The 24409-nt window shown below is 38.0% G+C and overlaps 1 protein-coding gene across 6 annotated transcripts in view; it reads right to left on the bottom strand.

Annotated features, from left to right (window-relative positions):
• The window catches only part of UBE2U (ubiquitin conjugating enzyme E2 U), a 56565-nt gene that overhangs the window by 15287 nt on the left and 16869 nt on the right, over positions 1-24409 (bottom strand). For 3 of the 6 annotated variants that reach the window (XM_082687615.1, XM_082687619.1, XM_082687620.1), the window contains 3 exons: positions 13416-13464; positions 6961-7054; positions 3760-3838 (listed from right to left, as the gene is read on the bottom strand). The exons of 1 other annotated variant lie outside the window; for it this stretch is intronic. In XM_082687615.1, coding sequence (XP_082543741.1) covers positions 3760-3838; positions 6961-7054; positions 13416-13464 — 222 coding nt within the window. The remainder of the gene's footprint in view (positions 1-3759; positions 3839-6960; positions 7055-13415; positions 13465-24409) is intronic. 2 more of the 6 variants (XM_082687616.1, XM_082687618.1) reach the window with 2 other exon arrangements.

Below are 24409 nucleotides of genomic sequence, written 5' to 3'. Positions count from 1 at the left end.
ATAGTTTAACAAAGTTCTAATTCAGCACTATGAGTAAAAAAATAAAATCTTGGAGTTGGAAGTGACATTACATAGGTCTTGATCTTCTACAAAGCAAAATTTGTCAACGGATAATCACTCAGTCCAGCCTCTGAATGAATCAATCCCTTGCCAATGACAGAAAACTCCCCTCCCTGTGGTTGGGAAACTGCCTATTCCATTGCCAGATAGTAGGCCATAATGTCTTTTTTAATCTGAATGCTGAGTTTCCACTGGTCCTAGTTCTGACCTCTGGAACAATACTAACCAGGCTTACCCTTTTCCCATGGGAGAGGGCTCTTCTAATATTGAAGATAGCTCTCAGAGAAACCTTAGTTCCCTCAACTTTATCTTAAGATATGGCTTCTAGAGACTAACCATCCAGGTAGTGAACTTTGTTAATGTTCCTATTAAAGTTCACATCCAGAACTGGCTCAGGATCTTGATTTCTTTTGAATAGCAAAGGTATAAGCAGGTTACTACCTCCCTTGACCTGTGTGCTACACTTCTATCAATTCATCTCAAATCTGCAGTAGTATTTTCTGGAAACAACATTACACCACTGACACATACATTCGTTGTTAATTATAAGCCTTATGCCATCAATCAAATTAACTTAAAATTTGTTGAAAGCCAGATCATATGGGGTGCCTGGGTGGCTCAGTCATTAGGCATCTGCCTTCAACTCGGGACATGATCCCAGGGTCCTGGGCTCCCTGCTCGGTGGGAAGCCTGCTTCTCCTTCTCCCACTCCCCCTGCTTATATTCCCTCTCTTGCTGTGTCTATCAAATAAATAATCAAATCTTTAAAAAAAAAAAAAAAGGCTAGAACACACACACACACACACACACACACACACACACCTTATCTATCTATCTAACATCTCCTTATTTCTTGTAATTGTCCTGGTTTAGTCTTGAACAATTTAACTGAACAGATGCTTTCTACTAGTCTTACCTTTATCTGGAGCTTCCTTCAAACAATGATTCATTAACCTCTGCTAGCCTGATGAAATATGTCATTGATAGAAACAATTAAACTGAATAGTTTTCCTTTTCTTCTATTAATATTACTTAATTTTCACTAGCTAGTTTCTGGCTTTGACTTTTTTTTCTTCTTTCACACACACACACACAAATACACATACATTCTTTTTTTTTTTTTTTTAAGATTTTATTTATTTTATTTGAGAGAGCACAAGTAGGGGAAGGGGCAGAGGGAAGGAGAAAAGCAGACTCCCGCTGAGCAGGGAGCACTGGGTGGGGCTCAATCCTAAGGCCCCAGAATCATGATCTGAACCGAAGGCATATGTTTAACCAACTGGATCACCCAGGTACCCCTATTAAGAACATACATGTTCTTAATATCCTTTATTAATATTCTTTTTGTTGCTATTTAGACTTAGGTTCCTCCCCTCATTAAGGAAGGCAATCTGAGCTCTGCAGGGTTCTTAGTGAGGTCTCATTATTTCCTTTAGATGATTATAATAACTCATAGTAAGAGAGTTCTTCCTACACACTGGGCACCTGTAAAGTGGGTGGTTACCATTACAATATACATTTTACAGAGGAACAAATAGAAAATTGAGTAATGTCTTCTCATTGGGGCTATTCTTGCCAGTTAGACAAAATTTAAATTTTAGGTTTCTATTCAAGGATGATTAATCTATTTCCTTACTTTTTTTTTGAAATCACCTTTCCCACATTTTCTATTTGAATATATACATTAGTCTTTTCCTTATATGTTATGAAACCCCAAATGGCATGGTCATCCTTCCTGAATATTTCCATTAATCTTATATCACTGACTCATTTTCTTCCTTACTTTCTCTACTATCTGAGAGACAAAAAAATGCCACAGTATTTATGCAAACTTTTATTTTAATGCTTCCTATTTTATTCTTATAATTTTTTCATTCGGCATTCTGCCATGCAACCATAAACTTCTTAAAAATCTTCTCATAGTATGTATGTTGTCTCTAACGCACAGTCCACTGTCTAGACCTGGAAGGTGCTCGATGAGTGACGGTGACAGGAGGGAAATAACGCAGGCGGAAGGGGCACATGAAAGCCAGTAGGAGGAAAGGACCAGTGAAATTTTGTCAGAAGTTTTTGAAGCTGAAATTCCCCATCATGACCGTATCTTGTCCTTGTGACAGTTTTGTAGTCTGTGGTAGAAAAACATCTTCTATTGGCTCCATAATATACTTATTTCTTCCCTTCCTTCTAAAGATCACGGTACATCACCTTTACTTTGTTTTTTCCAGGACACATCTCTTGTCCAACATCTGTATAGATTGATCTAAAATTTTTTTTCCATGGCTGGGACTGTCACATCCAAAGAAACATAATAGGATCAACTTGCCTTAGCATGTTTTATCTTCCACACATACTATCTCAAACTAACCATAGAACAACTTAAAATACAGTGGAATGCTTCAGTCAGTGGAAAGAAATGAAAAACGAGGCACAAAGAGTTAAATGACTAACCTAAATTCATTTAACTGTAGGTGGCAGAACCAGGACAGAACTGTGGAGTCTCTAACTTCCAACATCCCGCTCTTCCCACGGCAGACTTTCCAACCTTGGTTGCACATTGTAATCACCTGGGGAGCTTTAAAAATGGCTACTGCCAGGTCTTGCTTCCAGAGATCCTGATGTAATTAGTCTGGGGGGTGTGCCTTTTACATGGGAGTTTTTACAAGCTCCTCTGGTGGTTCTAAGGAGCAGTCAAGACTGAGAGCCCCTGCATCACAATGAGATGCTGCTGCCTCTTGCATCGGAATGCGTTCTGGAGATACTTGTCCTTATTTCTGGCCCAAAGACTCAAAGAATGGAAGTCTTTTAGGGTGAAAGCAAGCATCCCCATAATGTTTCAGGGTGTCTGGTCTGTCTGATGATAGCACACAAGCACCAGGATGCCTCCACTCAGTATTACAGAGTATACTGGTCTGAAGGATTTCTTTCCTTTAACCTAAACATTTCCTTATGGGGATCATATTCTGTCATTAGGGTGCTGTTGCCCACAGCCATATGTGTTGGTTCATTCTCTGCCAGACTTTTATTTGTCATTCTATACTGATGGACAGGAAACAGTGGATCATCAGTACATTTCCCCATATGATTGTCTATGATTATAAACTAATAATTTTTGAAAAATGTACTGCATGCATTTCAGAGTTTAGATTTAAATCTCAGGCCATATAGAGACAGCATTTTTGTACCACATTACAGAGGCAGTATAGCATGATAAAAAAAAAAAAAAGCAATAGATGTGGAATCAGAGAATCTGGTTCAAGTCCTTAGAGCCACAGCCTACTGGTACTAATTAATTACAGCCACCTTCACTGAGCACTCACTATGTGCTAGGCACTATTTTAAGTCCTTCAATGCTATGAGGTATGTGCTCTAATTATTCTCATTTTACAGACGGGAAGGGAACTTGCACAGAGAGTTTAAGAAACCCACCTAAGGTCACACAGCTAATAAGTAGCAGAGCCAGGATTAAATCTTAGCAATCTGGCTCTAGAATTTATACTCTTTACCACTATATAATATTTCCTCCTACCTGTATGACCTTAGGTAAATTACTTAGCTTCTTTTTTTTTTTAAAGATTTTATTTATTTATTTGACAGACAGAGATCACAAGCAGGCAGAAAGGCAAAGAGGAAGGGAAGCAGGCTCCCTGCTGAGCGGAGAGCCTAACGCAGAGCTCAATCCCAGGACCCTGGGATCATGACCTGAGCCGAAGGCAGTGGCTTTAATCCACTGAGCCACCCAGGCGCCCCACTTAGCTTCTCTTGATCTTGGTTTTCTCATCTGTAAGACAGAGTAATAATCATAATGCCTGGTTCATCGGCTTGATATACTACTATGTATGACATATATTAGGCATTCAATAAATACTGGTTGACAAATGAATAAAAGAATAAGATGGGAATGATTAAAAAAACAAACAACATTGTAAACTGCATTGTACATGAATAAACTTACCATTACTATGGTACACATGACTGTGGGTAGATTTGTAGCATAAAGATATGGAAAAGAGTTAATACCCCAAATCGAAATATAACCACTCATCAATATGAATAAAAAAGCTTTTACAAGTATGCATAAGAGTTTCATAATCTTTGCAGTGATAAGAATGTAACTGTAGGGGCGCCAGGGTGGCTCCGTGGGTTAAAGCCTCGGCCCTCGGCTCAGGTCATGATCCCAGGGTCCTGGGATCAAGCCCACATTGGGCTCTCTGCTCAGCGGGGAGCCTGCTTCCTCCTCTCTGTCTGCTTCTCTGCCTACTTGTGATCTCTGTCTCTCAAATAAATAAATAACCCCCCCCCAAAAAAAAGAATGTAACTGTAGAGGGGCACCTGGGTGGCTCGGTTGGTTAAGCATCCAACTCTTGATTTCGGCTCAGGTCACAATCTCAGAGTCATGAGACTGAGCGCCATGCTGGACTGTGCTGGGAGTGGAGTCTGCTTATTCTCTCTCCCCTCTGCTCCTACTCCTCTCTAAGAAATTAAATTAAATTAAATTTTAAAAAAAGAATGTAACTGTAGAAACTGAAGTTATTAGAAATTTCCCTTTTATTTCTCGTAGCTGAAGAAGCATTCTATAATCTCAAAGTTTCATCTTTATTATTGCCAGGCAATTAGGCTGCTTAAAAAATAGTATTGGATCTTATCCAGCTGAATTATCCAAAGATAAAATGGCCAGCAGCACATGTAAGGTTTAAATTCAATTTTTAAAAAGTGAGTGTTCGTTGTTATTAAAGGAAAAGTCCTGAAACATTCTTATAACAAGTCCTAGGGGAAGAACAGGCAGGGTGATTGTGAAATCTTGCACCAAGGGCTAGAATCCGTTGCAGAAATTCTTCTGGGCTGGAGACAGCCACTAGAGTTATTGCCTTCACAAAAAGGGATGAATTACATCCTAAGTAGTGATAGCCATGGAAATGAGAACCAAATTAAACATTTTTTTGTTAACTCTTTTGAGGAAGAAACTGCAGTCAGTGGTACTGCATTATTTCCTTCCATTTTTAATTATTCTTTGTTGCAAGAGAATCATTTCCAAATTCCCTGAACTTCTGGCATGTGCTTCTATTTTTTTTTTTTTCTTAACAGTTTGAAGTTCCCAAATGCTTCTATATATTTACATGTTATTCCATAAGACACCTTTTTTTTTTTTTAAGATTTTATTTATCTATTTGACAGACAGAGATCACAAGTAGGCAGAGAGGCAGGCAGAGAGAGAGGGGAAAGCAGGCTTCCCACTGAGCAGAGAGACCAATGCAGGGCTTGATCCTAGGACCCTGGAATCATGACCTGAGCCGAAGGCAGCGGCTTTAACCCACTGAGCCACCCAGGCGCCCCAAGATACCATTTTCTACCAGTTGTTTTGTTTTACAGTTGAAGGGGCTGGATGCTGAGTCTTTTCCTGGATTGTGCCAACTGTTTCCGGATGCCTTGTCTGTTAAGGGTTCCTGCCTCCTGGATCCCATCTGAGTTCCTCAGTGTTTCCACCTAGGAGGTACTCAAGATGTGTTTGCGAGTTGACTAGGCAGTACTCAACCACAAATCTTTGAAAAGAAGTAACTATTCATGTACTCTGGCATCAAAAGTAATAAAATTCTTTATACTGACAGTATCGCCAAAGATTGTGTTTCTTTAAGCACCTTAATTATTGTTCTTAATCCTAATCTATGATTAGTGAGGAAGGTAATGGTGATCACAAGATAAAAACCAACATCCTGAAAGAACATGTAATTTCTTAGAAGTTACTCATCTAATTTATTTTAAATATTTGTTAAGCTTGGTATTACTTTCTGCTCTAACTTGTGCCTTAAAACTACAAACTGTTTTGGTGATCTTTTGTTCTATTGAAACCAAATATGAGACTATCACAATAACGAGATGAAATTCAGTGAGACCACAGATTAAGGCTGTGGTCATCAGGGTGGAGTGGAGACACAAACATTCTTAATGTTGTAGGAGATCAAGTAAACAAGGCTTAATTTGGGCAGTAAAGAGATCCAAGAAACGCCTATGATTTTGGTTTAGGCAAGGAAACTCTATAATGGTGATCCACAGCTAACCAGGGGAGGTGATAGCGATGGGAAGATAGGTTTGGGGCAAGATGATGAATTCACTTTGGCATATCTTAAGTAGGAGATGCCTGTTACCCACATGGGTAAATGTCCAAGGCACAGTTGTAAATATGCACGCAGAATTCATAAGAGGGCCTGATTAGAGATGAGGCTTTGGGAATTACTGGCAGATAGGCATAGCGAACAAGAGCACAAGTAAGATAAAAGCTAAAAAGTAATCACTGAACCTGGAAGTTAGGAAGTCATGGGTCACTTCTGAATGCTCCATTTCAGCAGGCTAGCAGGGTAGCAGACTGGATAACCTACTTGGATCATGAACCAGCACACTAAAGATTTGATTATATGGGACCAGAAAGTTGTCCAGCTCTCCCCTTCCGTCTTTTTAGCTCCTAATATGTGATGGCAACAAGGTGATTTTTCCTTACACTGATAGAATTGAAAGCCTTAGGTTCATATGTTTTCTCACTAGTTTTCTACTTAGTACTTTCTCTGGCTTTGAGGATAATTGCGTTTAAAATCAAAAAGTCTCCTCTTGCTATGAAGGCTCCACATTTTGGGGTGGAGTAAAGTTAAGTCTCATAAGATTGATAGCTTCATCTTTTATTCCTCCAATTGTCTATCTTTCTCCTGACTTTTAATAAGACTTCAGTCCAGGACTTTATACCAAGGAGGAACTAAATTAATAGTTGTTGAATGATTCTTATATAGAGGTAACAGAGAAGTTTATCACCTTCAGATTATAAATATATGTCAATTAGTCTTTGAAAGCAAGATAAATTGAGAATAATTAAGAGATTAATATATACCAAAAGGACATAAGATAAGGCTAGATCACCTTACATGAACTTCTATAGTGTTCTGTGGCTTTTGATGTGGCTATTGTAGACCATGTCTTGTAGTAATCATTAAATGAGATTTCTTTAATTGATCTGAAAATATACATTAAAATCAGACAATGAGTATTTGCAAGTTTCCTTTTTAAAATTATTTTATCAGAGTAGACTGTTTCAGATTTGTAATTTCTAACAAATGATCTAATATATCAATTTTTCCACTAATACATACAAATCACAGAAAAGAAAAACTCTCTAAAACATATTTCAAAATAAATGTAAAAATTGTACACCCATGTTCGTATTATAAAAAGAAAAAAAAAGTTTAAGATATCTGCCTTTCAGATTAACTTTAAAAAAGGATTTTAAGAAAAGCATCATACTTGCAAATTTTTTCTTTCTACAATAAACTGTTTTCTTAAATATCTATGCTAGGGGCACCTGGGTGGCTCAGTGGGTTGCTCCTCTGCCTTTGGCTCCGATCATGATCTCAGGGTTCTGGGATCAAGTCCCGCATGGGGCTCTCTGCTCAGTGAGGAGCCTGCTTCCCATCACTTTCTGCCTGTCTCTCTGTCTACTTGTGATCTCTCTCTCTCTGTGTGTGTCAAATGAATAAATAAAATCTTTAAAAAAAATCTATGCTTAATTTCAGTAAGATCACCTTTATTTCCTTTTCATTGTGAGGAGAAGTAAAACACCAGAACTGAGATCAGTTTCATTTTCACACAGAATCTGGCCATTTTCATACAGGGAAAAAAAACAAGTCTTCTAACAGTCCTCCCTGCACTTATCCTTCCCTGTGCTAATATTACTCTATCCTAATGGGAGAGCAAATATTGTTATAAAATATGGAATGGGATCTGCTTAACAGGCACTTAAATAACTGCATTTCTAATTTTTTCCCTACAAACAACTTAATTGCAGAGATTCTCAACACTCTAGAAACAAAATTTTCCTTTGGGATGTTTTTCAGACATGTGAAATCACCAATCAGCTGGCTTAAATAGATGCTGAAACATCAGACATAAAAGACCTTATGTCTGTTTTCCATTTGAAGTTCTTAGCTCTTCGGAGGAATCAGCAACTTTTCAATTAGAAAAAGTACACCAGCATTAATTTTTATAGGTGAACTGTAGGTACCTTAAAGATTGGACTCATTTTGGAAATGAATGGGACAACAACTAAATTCTTGAACGCATCATTTATTTAAATGATAATTACACATGTCTAATTTTAAAAGTAACATTTTTCAAATGTATTATTGCTTTTGCAGTCACACTAGTAGAAATCTGAAACAGGGTGACAATAAATTAATCAGTACTATTATTGCTTCCAGAGCTATACGCGGTGCTTTACACCACTAAATGACATATTAAACTAACATTAATTTTGCCAATGAAATGTTTCGGCATTTGGCAGCAGAGGTAACAAAATGAAAGGCTGCATTATATCTCCTGCATGAAAAAGCTTGTGATCAATTTGCTGTCACAGATCATTTAGCAGACAACAATGACCCAAGAGGAAGGAAACTGTCAACACACTGTCTCATGAAAAAAAATACACCATCTTTAGGCACAATCGTCTCCATTGTTTTTCTGTCTGTTTGACGATGACCCGTGACCCTCTCCCTTCCCAGCGGTGTCCTGTTCAATTTCAAACTGTTAGCCTTCAGGGGTTTTCTTTTCTTCCCCAGAATAATTAAAAATATTACCCTAAAAGGTATAACTTTAGTAGAGTTTGAATATACAAAGCCGAATGTCTTAAACATTTGAGAATACTGCATTTTCAATTCTGTAAAAGAAACAGTGCCTTAAAATAAGAATAATACAAGATACAACAACAAAACAGTAACAATTTTTACGATTATTCAGATAAGCTACTAAGTTTACAGGGAAGTATAAAAAATACATGTGTTTATAATCAGAAACATTAACAGGAATTTACTGCATACTGTCATTGCCATTATGAATAAGAAAAAGTAGAAGATAATCCAAAACTGAACTTTAGAGTTTATTATCCTATTGGGAAAATAAGATATATACCCAAATTAGCAAATAGAATGGTTTTACATATTAACATGTAAAGTGTTACATCATTTAAACAGACATTTGGAGATGACGACAGATACTTCTTTGGCAGGGGCAGTAAACTAAAAAAGTTGGAAGAGAGAGATGTAACTTTGTCTTGGAGGCTTTAGGGAAGGACTAACTTGGAATATGGATCTGGAACAGATGGAGGAGGCAATCTGGGTGAGAACAGTATTAGCAATAGCTCAGATGGGAAAGAGCATGGTGCATGTGCAACAGAGCATGCTGGGGGGAGAGACGATACTAACGAGATAATTGACTAAGGTGGAGAGTTCCAATTTCAGAGGATTTGGAATTTGACAAAATAAGTGAAACTGGGCAATGCAGGTCTTCAGATTTAGGCAGAGAATGGGTTAGAGTTGACTTAGAAATGATTTATTAGGTGATAGAGAGCAATCAGAAGTTCTTGAATAAGGCAAGTAAATTATGAACCGAGTATGTGAGTAAGAGTTTTTTCTGGCCTCAGGATGCAGGGTGGATTATATGAGAGATTAAATGCAGGGAGGCAAGTTAAGAAACAGATGCAGTAATTCAGGCAAGAAAAGCAGAGCTAACAGAAGGTAGGAGCAGAGACTATGAAGGGAGGAGATGAATCTCTGACAAGCTAATGAAATGCCAGGACTGGTTTTCTGATAGGGTGTGAAAGGTGAAGGAATCTGGGGTTAGATATTCTTCTAAAGCCCAGAAGACCATTTAGTTTTTCTAGTAACAGAAAGCATCTAGAGACTCTGAAGTAAAATATGAGTTTAAACATGGGTTTTAGGTGATGAACTTTAGAAGTGTGATTGAGAAATTGAGACTGGAAATAGGAGATTTGGGTCAAATCAACATAAAGGTTGATAGATGATGCCATTAGGGGAAACAAACACAGAAAGAGTAAGTAAGTGTTTAGAAAAGAAAGATCAGAAACCAATTCATAGTGAAGAGGAGCCAGTGAAGGAAACAAAAAGGATCATTAAGGGAAGAAGAGAGTCAGGGTAGTGCTAGGTCATGGAAGTAACCTCCCAGCCATTATCCAAGCCTCCTAATTAAGCCCTTACCAATCTCTGGATCTATAGTTACATAATATCATGTTTAAGAGTAAGGAAGGCTTATGAAAAGCAGAGATAGGCCGAAAATAAGGTTTTGTAAACCAGTCAAGTCGTGAAGGCAAAGGAATACCACTCAAAGGAAATTAAAAGTGCAACTCCAGTGAACACATGAATGATAGAAAGCAAAACATCCTTATTGCTGAGATGAGATAGTTTGAGTGGCCTGGATAGAAGATCAGACGAGCTACAACATTCCCTTAAGACAAAGCCTAATCCAGAGCAGGGCCCAAACTCTCTCACTCTGTGAAGGCTGAGAGAGGTAAGGAAGCTGCCGGAGGAAAGGCTGAAGCTAGAAGAGGCTGGCTCATGAGGTTTAAGGAAAGAAGCTGTCTCTGTAACATGAAAGTGCAAAGGGAAGGAGCAAGTGCTGATGGAGAAGCTGCACGAGTTATCCAGGAGATCTAGCTCAGATAACACATGTAATATTTCATAACCCATCCTTCACCTCCGTTTATCCTGAGTAAGTAAAAGTCTGTAGAATCATGTCCAAAAGATGCTTCTATTCTCTTGCTATCTGGCAACCAATCCCCTTCTCCCCTCCTCCCTTTGGTTTTGTATCTCAGCTCCTGATACACTTTGGTTGCCACTGGCATCTGGATTCATATTTATTCTATTTTACTTTCCCTTGGGTCAGGCTGTGGAAAATGCACTCTCTCCTATCTCCACGCTTTTGAGTGTGCTATTGCCGCTGCCTAAATGTCCTTCTTCCATTGCCTGCAGGTGAATTCCTATTCTACCTTTAGAAATCACTTCAGGCAACACCTTCTCCTGGAAGCTGACCTTTATATGTCCCTTCCCTTACTCTGGGACTCCAAGCTTTAGGAAGATATTTCTCCCTCCAAGTTCCTCCAGCATCTAGATCTTGTCTGTGTAACACCACTTACTAGAAGTAATAATGTAATAAAATAATTACTAGGTATGGCTCAATGAAATGTTGGATTGCATTTGACAGCAGCGGAACCAGTCACTGATGACTTAGTGAAAAAGTAAAAACCTCTACGGAGGGGAGAAAAAGCCATAGGGGAAGAAGTTTCTACCCAATATGACTCATTTTGAATATGATTTCATCTGACCTTGGCATCCCCCTCAGTCGTGATCCTAGTATTTGCTCTGTGGCCTTCCATCTACATCCTCTGGTAGAAGCTGCTCCCTATATGGTCCTATAGGACTGACAGATGATATTTCTGCATAATTCTGCACTATCTCCCTTTCAGAGAGCAGCTTCCAATCTTACATTATAAATCATGTGTGATCAAAGATCACATATTATTCAGATGTGTGTCCCCAGGATGGGAGCACGGTGCCTGGCAGAGAGGAAATGCTCAGCAAATACATTTTAAACAAATGAGTAAGTAGGTGTTCTCTCAGAAGCTGCTCTCTATCTTGTTAAGTGGTATCCTGCAGCCCTGGTGCAAACATTCCAGAGGACAAGCACAAGCTTAAATCACTTTTAATTACTGAATATCAACTGGATTCCCCTGACTATATTCTACTCAGTTGACTAGACTTTGCCTATGTTTTGTTATAGCTTTTGGAAACAGGGTTTAACTGTCGGCTAGGCCTCTGGAATCCATTCCTATAATCAGGTTAATTCTTTTAGCTCATGAAGTAGCCTAAAGTTCTAGCATATGGTGCTAGATTGACAAGGCTAATAGAATCTCTCTTGGAATAATTTCTGCAGGGCCTCATTTTACAATGAGGCCTAAAAACTAAAAGCTAGACATAACTGAGCTTTATCTCATAACAAGTGTACTAGGAGTAAACATCTGGATTCACAGATACATAATAAATTGCAACCTTCTCTACACTAGGAGGATAGAGTAGCACTGAAATCTAGATTGTATTGCTTTGACTGAATCCCAAGATTTCTAGAGATTTCAGGCTAGCACTAGGTGAACACTACAAATAAGACCTGATTCTGGCTTCATTTATCCTTGGTTTCATTCAGAGGAACTGCCAAAGCCAGAACCACAGAAGTTCTTCTGGCCTCCTCTTACTGCCTTATCAGTAAATGCTAACACTGTAACTTCATGCATTGCAAATGATTATACGACAAAGAGAAAGAACTTTGTAATACTCTAGAAAACCTTCATGCGTTATAGGGGATATAACAGTGTTTATACATTCAACAACTATTTACCAAAGGTCTATTCTGTGTCAAGAAGAGGTCAGTTGCTTCTCTCCACATTGATGAGTTTAAGGGGCAGCAATGTCCTTTACTCAATGCCAACCAGGTGCACTACCCACTAGACTATGCTTGTCTTTCTGAAATTTTCCAATACCTTCACAAACCAAAGCCACTTGAGTTACATAATTTGTTCATCTTTTATACAGGGCCAGTCAAGGAGACTGAAGCTGAAGCAAGTTATTTCAATACTAGTTAATTGGCTGTTGTCTACATCTGACTGATTATCAAATTAAGGCTGATAGAAATGTTCAAGAAACTAAATGCTGCAGAACTATTATGAGAATACTGATCTATACTTTGTTCAGGTGTCCATAGCTAAATTGATGCCACATTTTCATGTTGTCTCCTAAAAGATACAATGGCTTCACCCTTATCTCATTGTTTTCCTCTAGAACCTTATCTTTTCCTAAACTACTTAGCTTTTTGTGATCTATAGTTGTTTGTACTGATTATGTTGCCAACCTTTTTTTCCTTTTCATTAAAAAAAATTAAAAGAATAGACAAGTTCATATAATTATATTACATAATAATTATGTTCAATTTTAATTCAACCATCTAAAAAGAATTCAAAAACCTCTCACATTCTTCCTGAAAACATTAAAAAAAAGCATTTTAGGGGCACCTGGGTGGCTCAGTGGGTTAAAGCCTCTGCCTTCAGCTCAGGTAATGGTCTCAGGGTCCTGGGATCGAGCCCCACATTGGGCTCTCTGCTCAGAGGGGAGCCTGCTTCCCCCTCTCTCTCTGCCTGCCTCTCTGCCTACTTGTGGTCTTCCTCTCTCTCTTAAATAAATAAAATATTTTTTTTTAAAAGCATTTTAAAAGAGATTTACTTCCTTTTCTAAATTAAAAAAGTGAGAATTCAATTATGATAAAAAATATATATAAATGGTTAAAATCAATATCAAGATTTAAATCAGCCCTATTGATTTAAGGGCTCTTGGCTGGCTCAGTTGGTAGGACCTGCGACTGTTGAGCTGACTTGTGAGTTTGAGCCCCATTTTGGGTGTAGAGATAAAAAGCAAAGAAAGAGAGAGAGCAAGAGGGAGAAAGAAAGAAAGAATCGGACATGGAATTAATAAAGAAAAACTTACCTGATAATTTTATCTGGATCTTTAGGAAACTCAGGGCCATTATCTCTCACTGTAAAGAAAAACATAAAAGGATTCTGGTTGACTTGGAAGAATGAATATATGGTTTTATGTAAACTCTTCCCAAAACCTAAATAAAATGGTAATAAAAGAATAAAAATAAAGTATAAAACCTCAGGGAGAGGTAAAGAAAAATGGTAAGAAAAATGTTCAAGATGAGGGATGTGTGGATGGCTCAGTCAGTTAAGCATCTGGTTTGTGATTTCAGCTCAGGTCATGATCTCAGGTCATGAGAGTGAACCCAGTGATGAGCCCTGCATCTAGCCCTGTGTGGAGTCCTGCACTGGGCTCCATGCTCAGCAGGAAGTCTGCTTTTCTCCCTCCCGCTCTGTCCCTCCCTCTACTTGCATCCTCTCTCCCTCTCTCAAATAAATAAATAAATCTTTCATTTTTTTTTTTTTCCAAGAGGAAAGATGTTAAATGGTAACTGTCTTAGCCAGGAATTTGAAACCTGATGACATGAGGAGGGGACACTAATCAAAAGCATGTGTATTTACACTTCAGAACTTAAGAAACAATTCAAGAATTGGAAATGTTAGATGCTTTTGAAAGGTAGGAGGTATAGTGCAGATATCAAATACTTATATCCTCACCCTGTCAAGCAAATGATCACCACTACTAAGGCAGGAGGAAAGATACTGAATCAGAGAGACTCAGAACTGAAAGTTATTAGGCACAAAGCAGGATAAGAGTATGGTGAGGGACTGGAAGCAGCTATTAAATCACATAAATCTTATTGGATAGAACAGACTCCTTATTCTTTCCCACTGTCCAATTCTCAGAGTTTAAGCAACTAGTGTCTCTCTCTCTAGGCACAAGACTGGAGGATTGTTTTCAAGAGAAATAGTCAGGCCTGACTATTGACATGGATAGGTCTTCACTAAATAAACTAATAAAGAAAGATATAAAACCATCAACAAGTCTAGCCTGTTTCAAATATTTCTAATATTTTTAATGATTGATTTCCATTCTTCATATGTCCATCAATGGACAAGGATCACTATAAATTTGTGTAAAGTCAGTATCATGAAAGATAACAACCAAAACAAATAAGCAGGGAGGAAAGCAGGAAATAGAAACATATTTTGCTGGAAATTTTCCAGCGTATAGAACAAAAAACAAGAGATGGACAGCAGGGAAAAATACAAGTTTCAAAATTAGAGGGTTGGACCAGTAGATCCTACATCCAAATATGCAGATATTTAAAACGCAATAGTGAAGACAGAGGAGGGAAATGATAAAAGAAATTACATAAGAAAAAATTTCAGAACTAAAGGATTCAAATTTGATATTTAAACATCCTAGCAAATGCCCTATATGATGAGCAAGGAAAGAAAAAAAACAGACACGCACAAAACTACAGTGATGGGGTGGGAAGTTGGGGTACCAGGTGGTAGGTATTATAGAGGGCACAGATTGCATGGAGCACTGGGTGTGGTGAAAATATAATGAATACTGTTATGCTGAAAATAAATAAAAAATAAATTTTAAAAAAGTCCAAAAATTTCAGGGGCACCTGGGTGGCTCAGTCGCTTAAGTGTCAGCTCAGGTCATGATCCCAGGGTCCTGGGATCAAGCTCCTGCCTCAGGCTCCCTGATCAGCAAGGAGCCTGCTTCTTTTTCTCCCTCTGCCTGCTGCTTCCCCTGCTTGCTTTATCTTCATCAAATAAAAAAAAAAATTCATTTATTTATTTTTTAAAAGATTTTTAATTTTTTTAAGATTTTATTTATTTATTTGACACAGAGAGAGAGAGAGAGAAACAGAGAATAGCAGAGTGAAAGGGAGAAGCAGACTCCCTGCTGAGGAGGGAGGCTGTCATGGCGCTCAACCCCAGGACCCCAGGATCATGACCTAAGATGAAGGCAAACAGTCAACCCACTGAGTCACCCAAACACCTCAAATAAAATCTTTAAAAAATTTCAGATCCGTAGGGATAAAGAGGAAATTTTAAAAGTTTTAGAAGGGAAAAAATCACATGTGAAGAATTGGACATATGAGTGAAATCAAACTTCTTAAGAGCAAGAAACTACCAGGTAATAGGATCTCTACAATTCTGAAATAAATTTCCAAACTAAATTGTGAACATAAGACAGTGAAATAAATACATTAGTAGGCATATAAAGTAATAAAAGATTTAGCTCTCATGTACTAGCAAGCTCCTAGAAGAAGTGCTCCAATAAAATGAGGGAGTAAACCAAGCAAGACAAAAGCAAAGGATCAAGCAGAAGCTCTAATTTAAGAAACAGGCAAAGCTTCATTCCAGGATACCTACCAGCGAACTGCAACTTGGAACTGGAGGAGAATGCAGTGCCAGAGAAAAGAGGTCTCCAAGGGAGTGAAATACAACTGATGGACTACATGGGAGTTGTTTTACATATTTGTCACAAATTTTAGGGGAAGAATAGATAGTAGATATATTAAAAAACAAAAAGCAAGGTAATGAAAAATTGGGCCATTTGTACAAGAAAAAGAATCATTTATGGTTCTTTGTGACAAATAATTATTAAGCCATAGTAAGTATTAATTTAACCAAACTATATTAGGAAGACAGGGAGAGAAATATGGATGGAAGGAGTATAAATCCAAATCTCTGAATTTCAGATGAAACCTATAAATAATATCTAAAACTGAATACCCCAGAAATATTAGTATTTAAAAAAATGGAAATATAGTCATAAGTTCCAGGAGAAATACGTTTTGAAAGCTGTTGGTAGTTAGTGGTGGTGGGGCAGCATTCAACAATGGAAGGTGTGGACCACCAAGGTCTGCTATGTTTCATTAAAAACCAATTTGTATGCTTCCAGAGAAGATGGTAGAGTAGGATCCTAAGCTTACCTTATTCCATGGATACAACTAGATAATACCCACATCAGTGTAAATAACCCAGAAAACAACCCAAAGATTGGCAGAACAGATTCTTCACAGCTAAAGGCAGTGAAGGGGCCATATCAAAGAAGGTAGGAGGGGCAGAGACTTGGTCAGGAGCCAAACAGACCTGTAGACTGTCTATAGGATGGAGGGAAACCACGGTTGCAGAGACAGGAAAGAAATAGACCCTCACAACCGGCACTGCAGGGACAAGGAACCTGGATGAGGAAGATGAATCCCCATGACATTTGGCTTTGAAAACCAGAGAGGCCTAACAATCAGTGCTACTTAACACTAAAAATCAGCAAGCTCTGCTTTAGGAGAGCCAGGAAAGTGACAGGAAACTGAGTCCCTGCCCTTAAAGAGACAACACAACAAACAGCCCTGCTGAGATACTGCACAGAAGCAGCAGTTTGAAAAGTACCTGGAGTATATGGGAAGAAAGTTTATTTACCAATCTCAGAGCACGTGCTGGATGGGCAAGGAACTTTGAGAGGCTTCTCCAAGAACAAAAGAGCTATTGCATGCCATTTGCCTCCTCTGCCACCAAACCTAAACACATGGACATCTACAGGAACCAGTACAGCACCAACAGTCCACCTACCTGGCTAATAGCTTTCTCTGTCTCCCTGTTCTTCTGTGGAAATGCCACCCAAGCCTGGATAGTTTTCCTAGGCAGTTGCAGATTCCCTCCCACAACAGACCCACACAAACCTTGCTAAAACCCTAATCCCTGACCTTGCTTTCTCCTGCTGACCTGCCATCTCAAATACACCCTTGGTGGGAGCCCATCCAAAGTGGTACTACAAGCCTGGCCACGTGCAAGCAGCCCCAACAGGGGCCAGGACCACCCCAAAGTGACTCCTGAACTGAGGAGAGGGGAAGAGAACCACACACGCCAGTCTAACTATGGCCCTAGCAGTGGGTCACAAAAGCTTCTAAGGGAACAACACATGGAATGTGCCCAGTAATTTGATTCTACTGCATCTCTGGTAAATACCAGGTCTGACTCAAGTCCAAAGTGGCCCCAGACTGATCCACTAATATCATAATGACAAAAGCCTGCTCACAACAGGAAAAGAGAGCCACTGCAAATGACTGGATGGAAGAAAAAAGTGGCTCATCCACAACAGCAGAGCATGAAAAACACATAAAAGATACCCCTGAATCATCAAGTTCTGCTGAACAGGGGATACTGGACTGCAGGGTACTACTACTATGTGCAAAACACATAGAAGATACCCCTGAGTCATCAAGTTCTGGTGAACAGGGGATACTGGACTGCAGGGCACTATAGGACCTCTTCATGAGGTCACTACTTTGCCTTCCTAACATAAAGACACAGACACAGAGAGTTAGACAAACTGAGGAGACAGAAGAATAGGCCCCAAATGAAAGGACAGGACAAAATCACAGCAAGAGAGCTAAACAAAATGAAGATTAGGTAATATGCTTGATATATAATTTAAAGTAATTTAATTTAATTTTAATAATTTAAAGTCAAAAAGATATTCACTGGACTTCAGAAAAGACTGGAGGACCTCAAGGAGACCCTCAACAAAAAGATGAAAAACAAAAAGAACCAATCAGAAATGAAGATCTCAAAAACTAAAATTAACTAAAATTAGAAATATACTAAATGGAATAAATAGCAGACTAGAGGAAGCAGAAAAATGGATCAGTGCCCTGGAGGACAGAGTAATAGAAAGAAATTAAGCTGAATAAGAGAGAGAGAAAATAATAAACAATGAAAACAGACTAAGGGAACTCAGTAATACCACTAAGCATAACAGCATTTGCATCATAGGAATCCCAGAAGAAGAGAGAGAGGAGGGAAGAGAAAATTTATTTGAAGAAATAATAACTGAAAACTTCCTGAGTATGGGGGAGGAAGCTAAAATCCGGATCCAAGAGGCACGGAGAGCCCCCAAGAAAATCAACCCCAGGAGTCCCACAGAAGGATATACAGTAGTTAAAATGGCAAAAAATAGTGAAAAAGGGGCGCCTGGGTGGCTCAGTTGGTTAAGCGACTGCTTTCAGCTCAGGTCATGATCCTAGAGTCCTGGGATCGAGTTCTGCATCGGGCTCCCAGATCCACGGGGAGTCTGCTTCTCTCTTTGACCTTCTCCTTGCTCATACTCTCTCTCACTGTCTCTCTCTCAAATAAATAAATAAAATATTTTTTTAAAAATAGTGAAAATGAATTTTTAAAGCAATAAGAGAAAGAAAACAGTTATATACAAGGGGAACCTCATAAGGCTATCAGCTGATTTTTCAGCAGAAACTTTGCAGGCCAGAGGGAGTAGCATGATACATTCAAAATGCTGACGGAAAGAAAGCTGCACCCAAGAATAACTCTATCCAGCAAGACTATCATTCAGAAAAGAAGAAGAGATAAAGAATTTCCCAGACATACAAAAGTTAAAGGAATTCATCGCCACTAAATTAGCCCAACAAGAAGTGTTCAAGATGTATCTTTGAGTGGAATGGAAAGACCCCAAGTGGGAGTAAGGAAAGTAGGAAGCACAAGAGCAGTACAATTAAACATATCTATAGAAACCAGTCATGGGATTCACAAATTAAAAGAATGTAAAGTATGACACCATAACAGACGAGAAAGGGGAAAGAATGCGTTCAAACCTAAATGACCATCAACTTAATATAAACTGTTATATGCATAAGATGTTATATATAAAGCTAATGGTAACCACAAATCAAAAACTAGTAATAGATATGCAAATAAAACAGGGAGAAAGGAACCCAAGTATATTACTAAAGAAAACCAGTGAATCATAAGAAAGGACAGCCATGAGAAGAAAGTACCAGAGAACTACACAAACAATCACAAAATAACAAAATGGCAATAAGTACATACCTATCAATAATTAATTTGAATGTAAATGGACTAAACATTCCAGTCAAAGGACATAGGATGATGGAATGGATAAAAGAGCAAGACCCACCTATATGCTGCCTAAAAGAGACTCATTTCAGATCTAAAGACACATGCATATTGAAAGTAAAGGAATGGGAAAGCATTTATCATGCAAATGGAAGTAAAAAGAAAGTTGGAGTAGCAATACTGATATTGAACAAAATAGATTTTAAACAAAGATGGTAATAAGAGACAAAGAAGGACACTATGTAATTATAAAGGGAATAATCCAACAAGAAGATGTAACAATTGTATATATTTATGCTCCCAACATAGGAGAACCCAAAAATATAAAGCAGCTAATAACAAGCATAAAGGAAGAAATTGATAGAAATACAATAATAGCAGGGAACTTTAACACCCCACTCACATCAATGGATAGATCATCCAAACAGAAATTCAATAAGGAAACAGTGGCTTTTAAGGACACATTGGATCAGATGGATTGAACAGATATTTTTACAACATTCCTTTCTAAAACAGCAGAATATACATTTTTTTCAGGTGCACATGGAACATTCTTCAGAATGTTCAGCCGCAAAAGAAGTCAACCAATTCAGAAAGACTAAATTCACACTACACATCTTTTCTAACCACAACACTATGAATCTACAAACCAACTACAAGAAAAACTCTGGAAAGAACACAAATACATGGAGGTTAAGTAATATGTTACTAAACAATGAAAGGGTCAACCAGGAAATCAAAGAGGATATCAAAAAATATATGGAGATAAATGAAAGTGAAAACACAAGGGTCCAAAATTTGGGGGGGTGCATCAAAACCTGTTCTATGAAGGAAGTTTGTAGCAATACAGGCCTACCTTAAGCGAAAAGAATCTCAAACAACCTAACCTTACACCTAAAGGAGCTAGAAAAAAGAACCACAAAACGTGAAACCAGTTGGAGGAAGGAAATTATAAAGATTAGAACAGAAATAAACAAAATAGAAAACTTTTAAAAATAGAACAGCTCAATGAAATCAGGAGCTGTTTCTCTAAAAATATCAACAAAATCGATAAAACTTTAGCCAGAGAAAGAAAGAAAGAAGAAAGAAGGAAGAAAGGAAGAAAAGAAAGGAAAGAACAGAAAGAAAGGAAGGAAAGGCAAGGATGCACTAGGATAGGATAGGAATGGAAAATAAGGAAAGAAGGAAGGTAGGAAGGGGGAATTTCAAAATCAAAAATGAAAGAGGAGAATAACAACTGATACCACAGAAATACAGAGGATTTTAAGAGAATATTATGAAAAATTGCATGCCAACCAACTGGACAACCTAGAAGAAATGGATAAGCTCCTTGAAACATACAACCTCTCAAAACTGAATCAGAAAGAAATGGAAATTTTGAGCAGACTGACTGATTACCAGCAATGAAACTGAATCAATAATTAAAAAACTCCCAACAAACAAAAGTCCAGGACCAGATGGTACACAGGTGAATTCTACCAAATATTTAAAGAAGAGTTAACACCTATTCTCAAACTATTACAAAAAGTAGAAGAGGAAGGAAAGCTTTCAAATTCATTCTATTAGGCTACTGTTACCCTGATACTAAAAGCACAGAAAGCCACTACCAAAGAGAGAGAGAGAGAAAATTAGAGGCCACTATCTCTGGTAAACATACAAGCAAAAATCCTCAACAAAATATTAGCAAACTGAATCTAACAATACATTAAAAAAATCATTCACCACAATCAAGGGAGATTTGTTCCTGGGATGCATAAGTGGTTCAAAATTTGAAAATCAATTAACATAACATATCACATTAACAAGAGAAAGGATACATTCAGGAAAAGCATTTGATAAAGTATAAGATCTGTTCATGATCAAAGCTCTCAACAAAGTAGGTTTAGAGGGGACAAGCCTAAACATAATATAGACCATATATGAAAACCCAAAGCTAACATCATAGTCAATGGTGAAAAATTGAGAACTTTTCCTTCTTCTCCAAAGAAGATATCCAGATGACCAACAGACATATGAAAAGATACTTAACATGACTCATCATCAGGGAAATGCAAATCAAAATCACAATGAGGTATCGCCTTATGCCTATCAGAATGGCTAAAATAAAAAACAAAAGAAACAACAAGTGCTGGCAAGGATATGAAGAAAAATCAATTCTCACTTGACTATTAGTGGAATACAAAGTGGTACAACCTCTGTGGAAAACAGCATGCAGATTCCTCAAAAAATTAAAAACTAGAATTACCGTAAGATCCAGTAACCCCATTACTGGGTGTTTACCCAAAGAATTGGAAAACAGCAATTCAAAAAGATACATGCACACCTATGTTTATAGCAGCATTTTCTACAAAAGCCAAAATATGGAAGCAATCTAAGTGTCCACTGATAGATGAATGAATAAAGAAGAGGTGAAATACACACACACACAAATATTACTCAGCCATAAAAAAGTGAAATCTTGCCATTTATAACAACAGGGGTGGATCTAGAAGGTATTAGGCTAAATGAAATAAGTTAGAGAAAGGCAAATACAACATGATTTCACTCATATGTAGAATTTAAGAAACAAACAAAATTAAAAAAGGTATAAACCTGAAAACAGACTCCTAACTACAGAGAACAAATTTGTTCATACCAGTGGGGAGGTCGGTGGGGGTAAGTGAAATAGGTGAAGGGGATTAGAATATGCTTATCATCATGAGCACTGAATAATGTACAGAATTATTGAATCACTATGCTGTATGCCCCAAATGAATATAACACTGTATTTTAACTATCCTGGAATTTAAAAAAATATATGAATGTGGCTCAGTGGGTTAAGCTGCTGCCTTCAGCTCGGGTCATGATCTCAGGGTCCTGGGATCGAGCCCCGCGTCGGGCTCTCTGCTCAGCAGGGAGCCTGCTTCCCTCTCTCTCTCTCTCTCTGCCTGCCTCTCCGTCTACTTGTGATTTCTCTCTGTCAAATAAATAAATAAAATCTTTAAAAAAAAATCTTTTAAATTGAAATTTAAATTTAAATCTTTTAAATTTAAAGATTTTAAATAAAATCTTTAAAAAAAAAGAAATAATTCATATCTTTTGTTCTTTGAAGCTATGAACATATATTTCTTTGACAGAAAATATACAATATTTTTAGTTAAAGCTACCAACTAGATACTTTGCTGAAAGTTATTGGACTATCTGGTACAACAAAATACAAACAGGAAAAAAAGAGGTTTGTAACTCCACCAAGTAGATCCACATTCCCCATCCAGTTCAACTTGGTCTCCACATCTCCTCACATCTGTGCATAACAAGATGTCTACAAACAATACTGCAGTCAACAACCAAACTGAGTCTGAATGAAGGTGCTAAAGCTATTGGACTAAATTTGTTTTCCTTTGACATCCATAAAGTATATTTTCCAGGGGAAGGGGTATTCCTATACCTAACAACAAAAAGCAATCTCTCTAAAGAGAAAAGCAAAATAAAACAAAACCGGAAATCTTCTGAGTCATTACCTACTTTAAGCATAGAAAAAATTTTCTTTAAAATTGTTCTACTGTTAGGAGGATGAAACAAACAAAAAACCCAATGAACTAATTGGAAGCTTGGACTGAAGAAGGAACAAAATGCCTATCACAACATCTTCCTAACCACAAGAAGAATGGGATTTATTTGCACAATGACCAGGTTTTAAAAGCTATGTAATGTAAATTAGTATTATAATCTCCCTGATATTTCTATAATTCCTCTCTATTATTATCATTCTGTCATAATATCTGTCAGTTATTATATTACAGTTTATTCAGGTAAGTATCTGAAACTCATTAGCATGACTCTTTTATTTAACAAAAGCTACAGGAATATGCCTAGCTCAAAGAAAAAATACTATGTTAGGTGTAGCCACTGTTACTGAGTTTTACCATTTTTACACTCTTATTTTCTTTCAACCAAAGATTTTTTAAGATTATATAAACCTTGTGCCTTAAAAAAATGATAAACAAAATGATTTTTATTTGACTATATAACCACATAGAAACAAAAATTCACTCAGACTGGGGTAAAAAAGGACAATATAGGCTTGTATAAAATCCCTTGTGACACATTAGAAAATAAGTACCAATAACCAGAAGCTGAGATGCAAGACAGTAGTTACGCGTTATCTCCTTCCAGATCTTTTCACCTCCTTCTTCCAAGCTTTATAAACAAGCTGAAGCCCACTTTGGGAGGTATTTGAAGAATTCCCTAGACTAGCTCCTGACACTGAACAAGAAGCTCTCTTACAACATGTGAAAAAGAGCTCTTAAACTTGACTGACTGAACACCACTTCTCAAATCAGGCTGTTAGTGATACTACCTCCCAAGGTAGCCTTCTCTTCTCTTTATTTTTTTAATTTTAAATTAGTCATTTATTTCACAGAGAGAGAGAGAGAGAGAGAGAGAGCGCAAGCAGGGGGAGCAGCAGGCAGAAGGAAAGGGAGAAGCAGGTTCCCTGAATAGCAGGGAGACTGACCCGGGGCTCCATTCTAGGACCCCGAGATCATGATTTGAGCCAATGGCAGAGGCTTAACCCACTGAGCCACCGGGTGCCCCAAGCCTTCTCAATGCCTTTTTTTTTTTTTAAATTAAAAGATTTTATTTATTTATTTGACTGACGGAGACACAGAGAGAGAGAGGGAACACAAGCAGGGGAAGTGGGAGAGGGAGGAAACTGGCTTCCCGCCCAGCAGGGAGCCCCATGTGACGCAGGGCATGAGCCCAGGACCCTGGGATCAGGACCCGAGCCCAAGGCAGACACATAATGACAGAGTCACCCAGGCGCCCCGACCTTCTCAATTCTTAAGCAACTTGAATTTTTAGAAAATTCTTCTTCCTGTTTGGCCAGCTGGGATCTGTATGGGTGTTACCACCAGGGATGTTGTAACTACTATGGTGTTTGCTTATAGGACAGATCAATCAGGCACCCAATGGATTTTGTAATTTGTTATGCAAACTGGAGCACAGCGTCAAAGGGTGTGCTAGAAATAATTATCTCGGGGCTGTCCCAGGCAGTCTGGTATATGTTAGCACCCTCACTATCAGTAAGGGAGAGGGGGTCCAGGTCCAAAAGAGGATGACAGGATTTGGGAAGGTCATCGGGACCTCCACCAGCTGGGTTTGAAAGGGTCAGTAGACAAAAGGACG

Source organism: Mustela nivalis (assembly GCF_964662115.1).
Source record: "Mustela nivalis genome assembly, chromosome: 10".
Taxonomy (NCBI): Eukaryota; Metazoa; Chordata; class Mammalia; order Carnivora; family Mustelidae; genus Mustela; species Mustela nivalis.
This window is presented reverse-complemented; position numbering and strand designations above follow the sequence as displayed.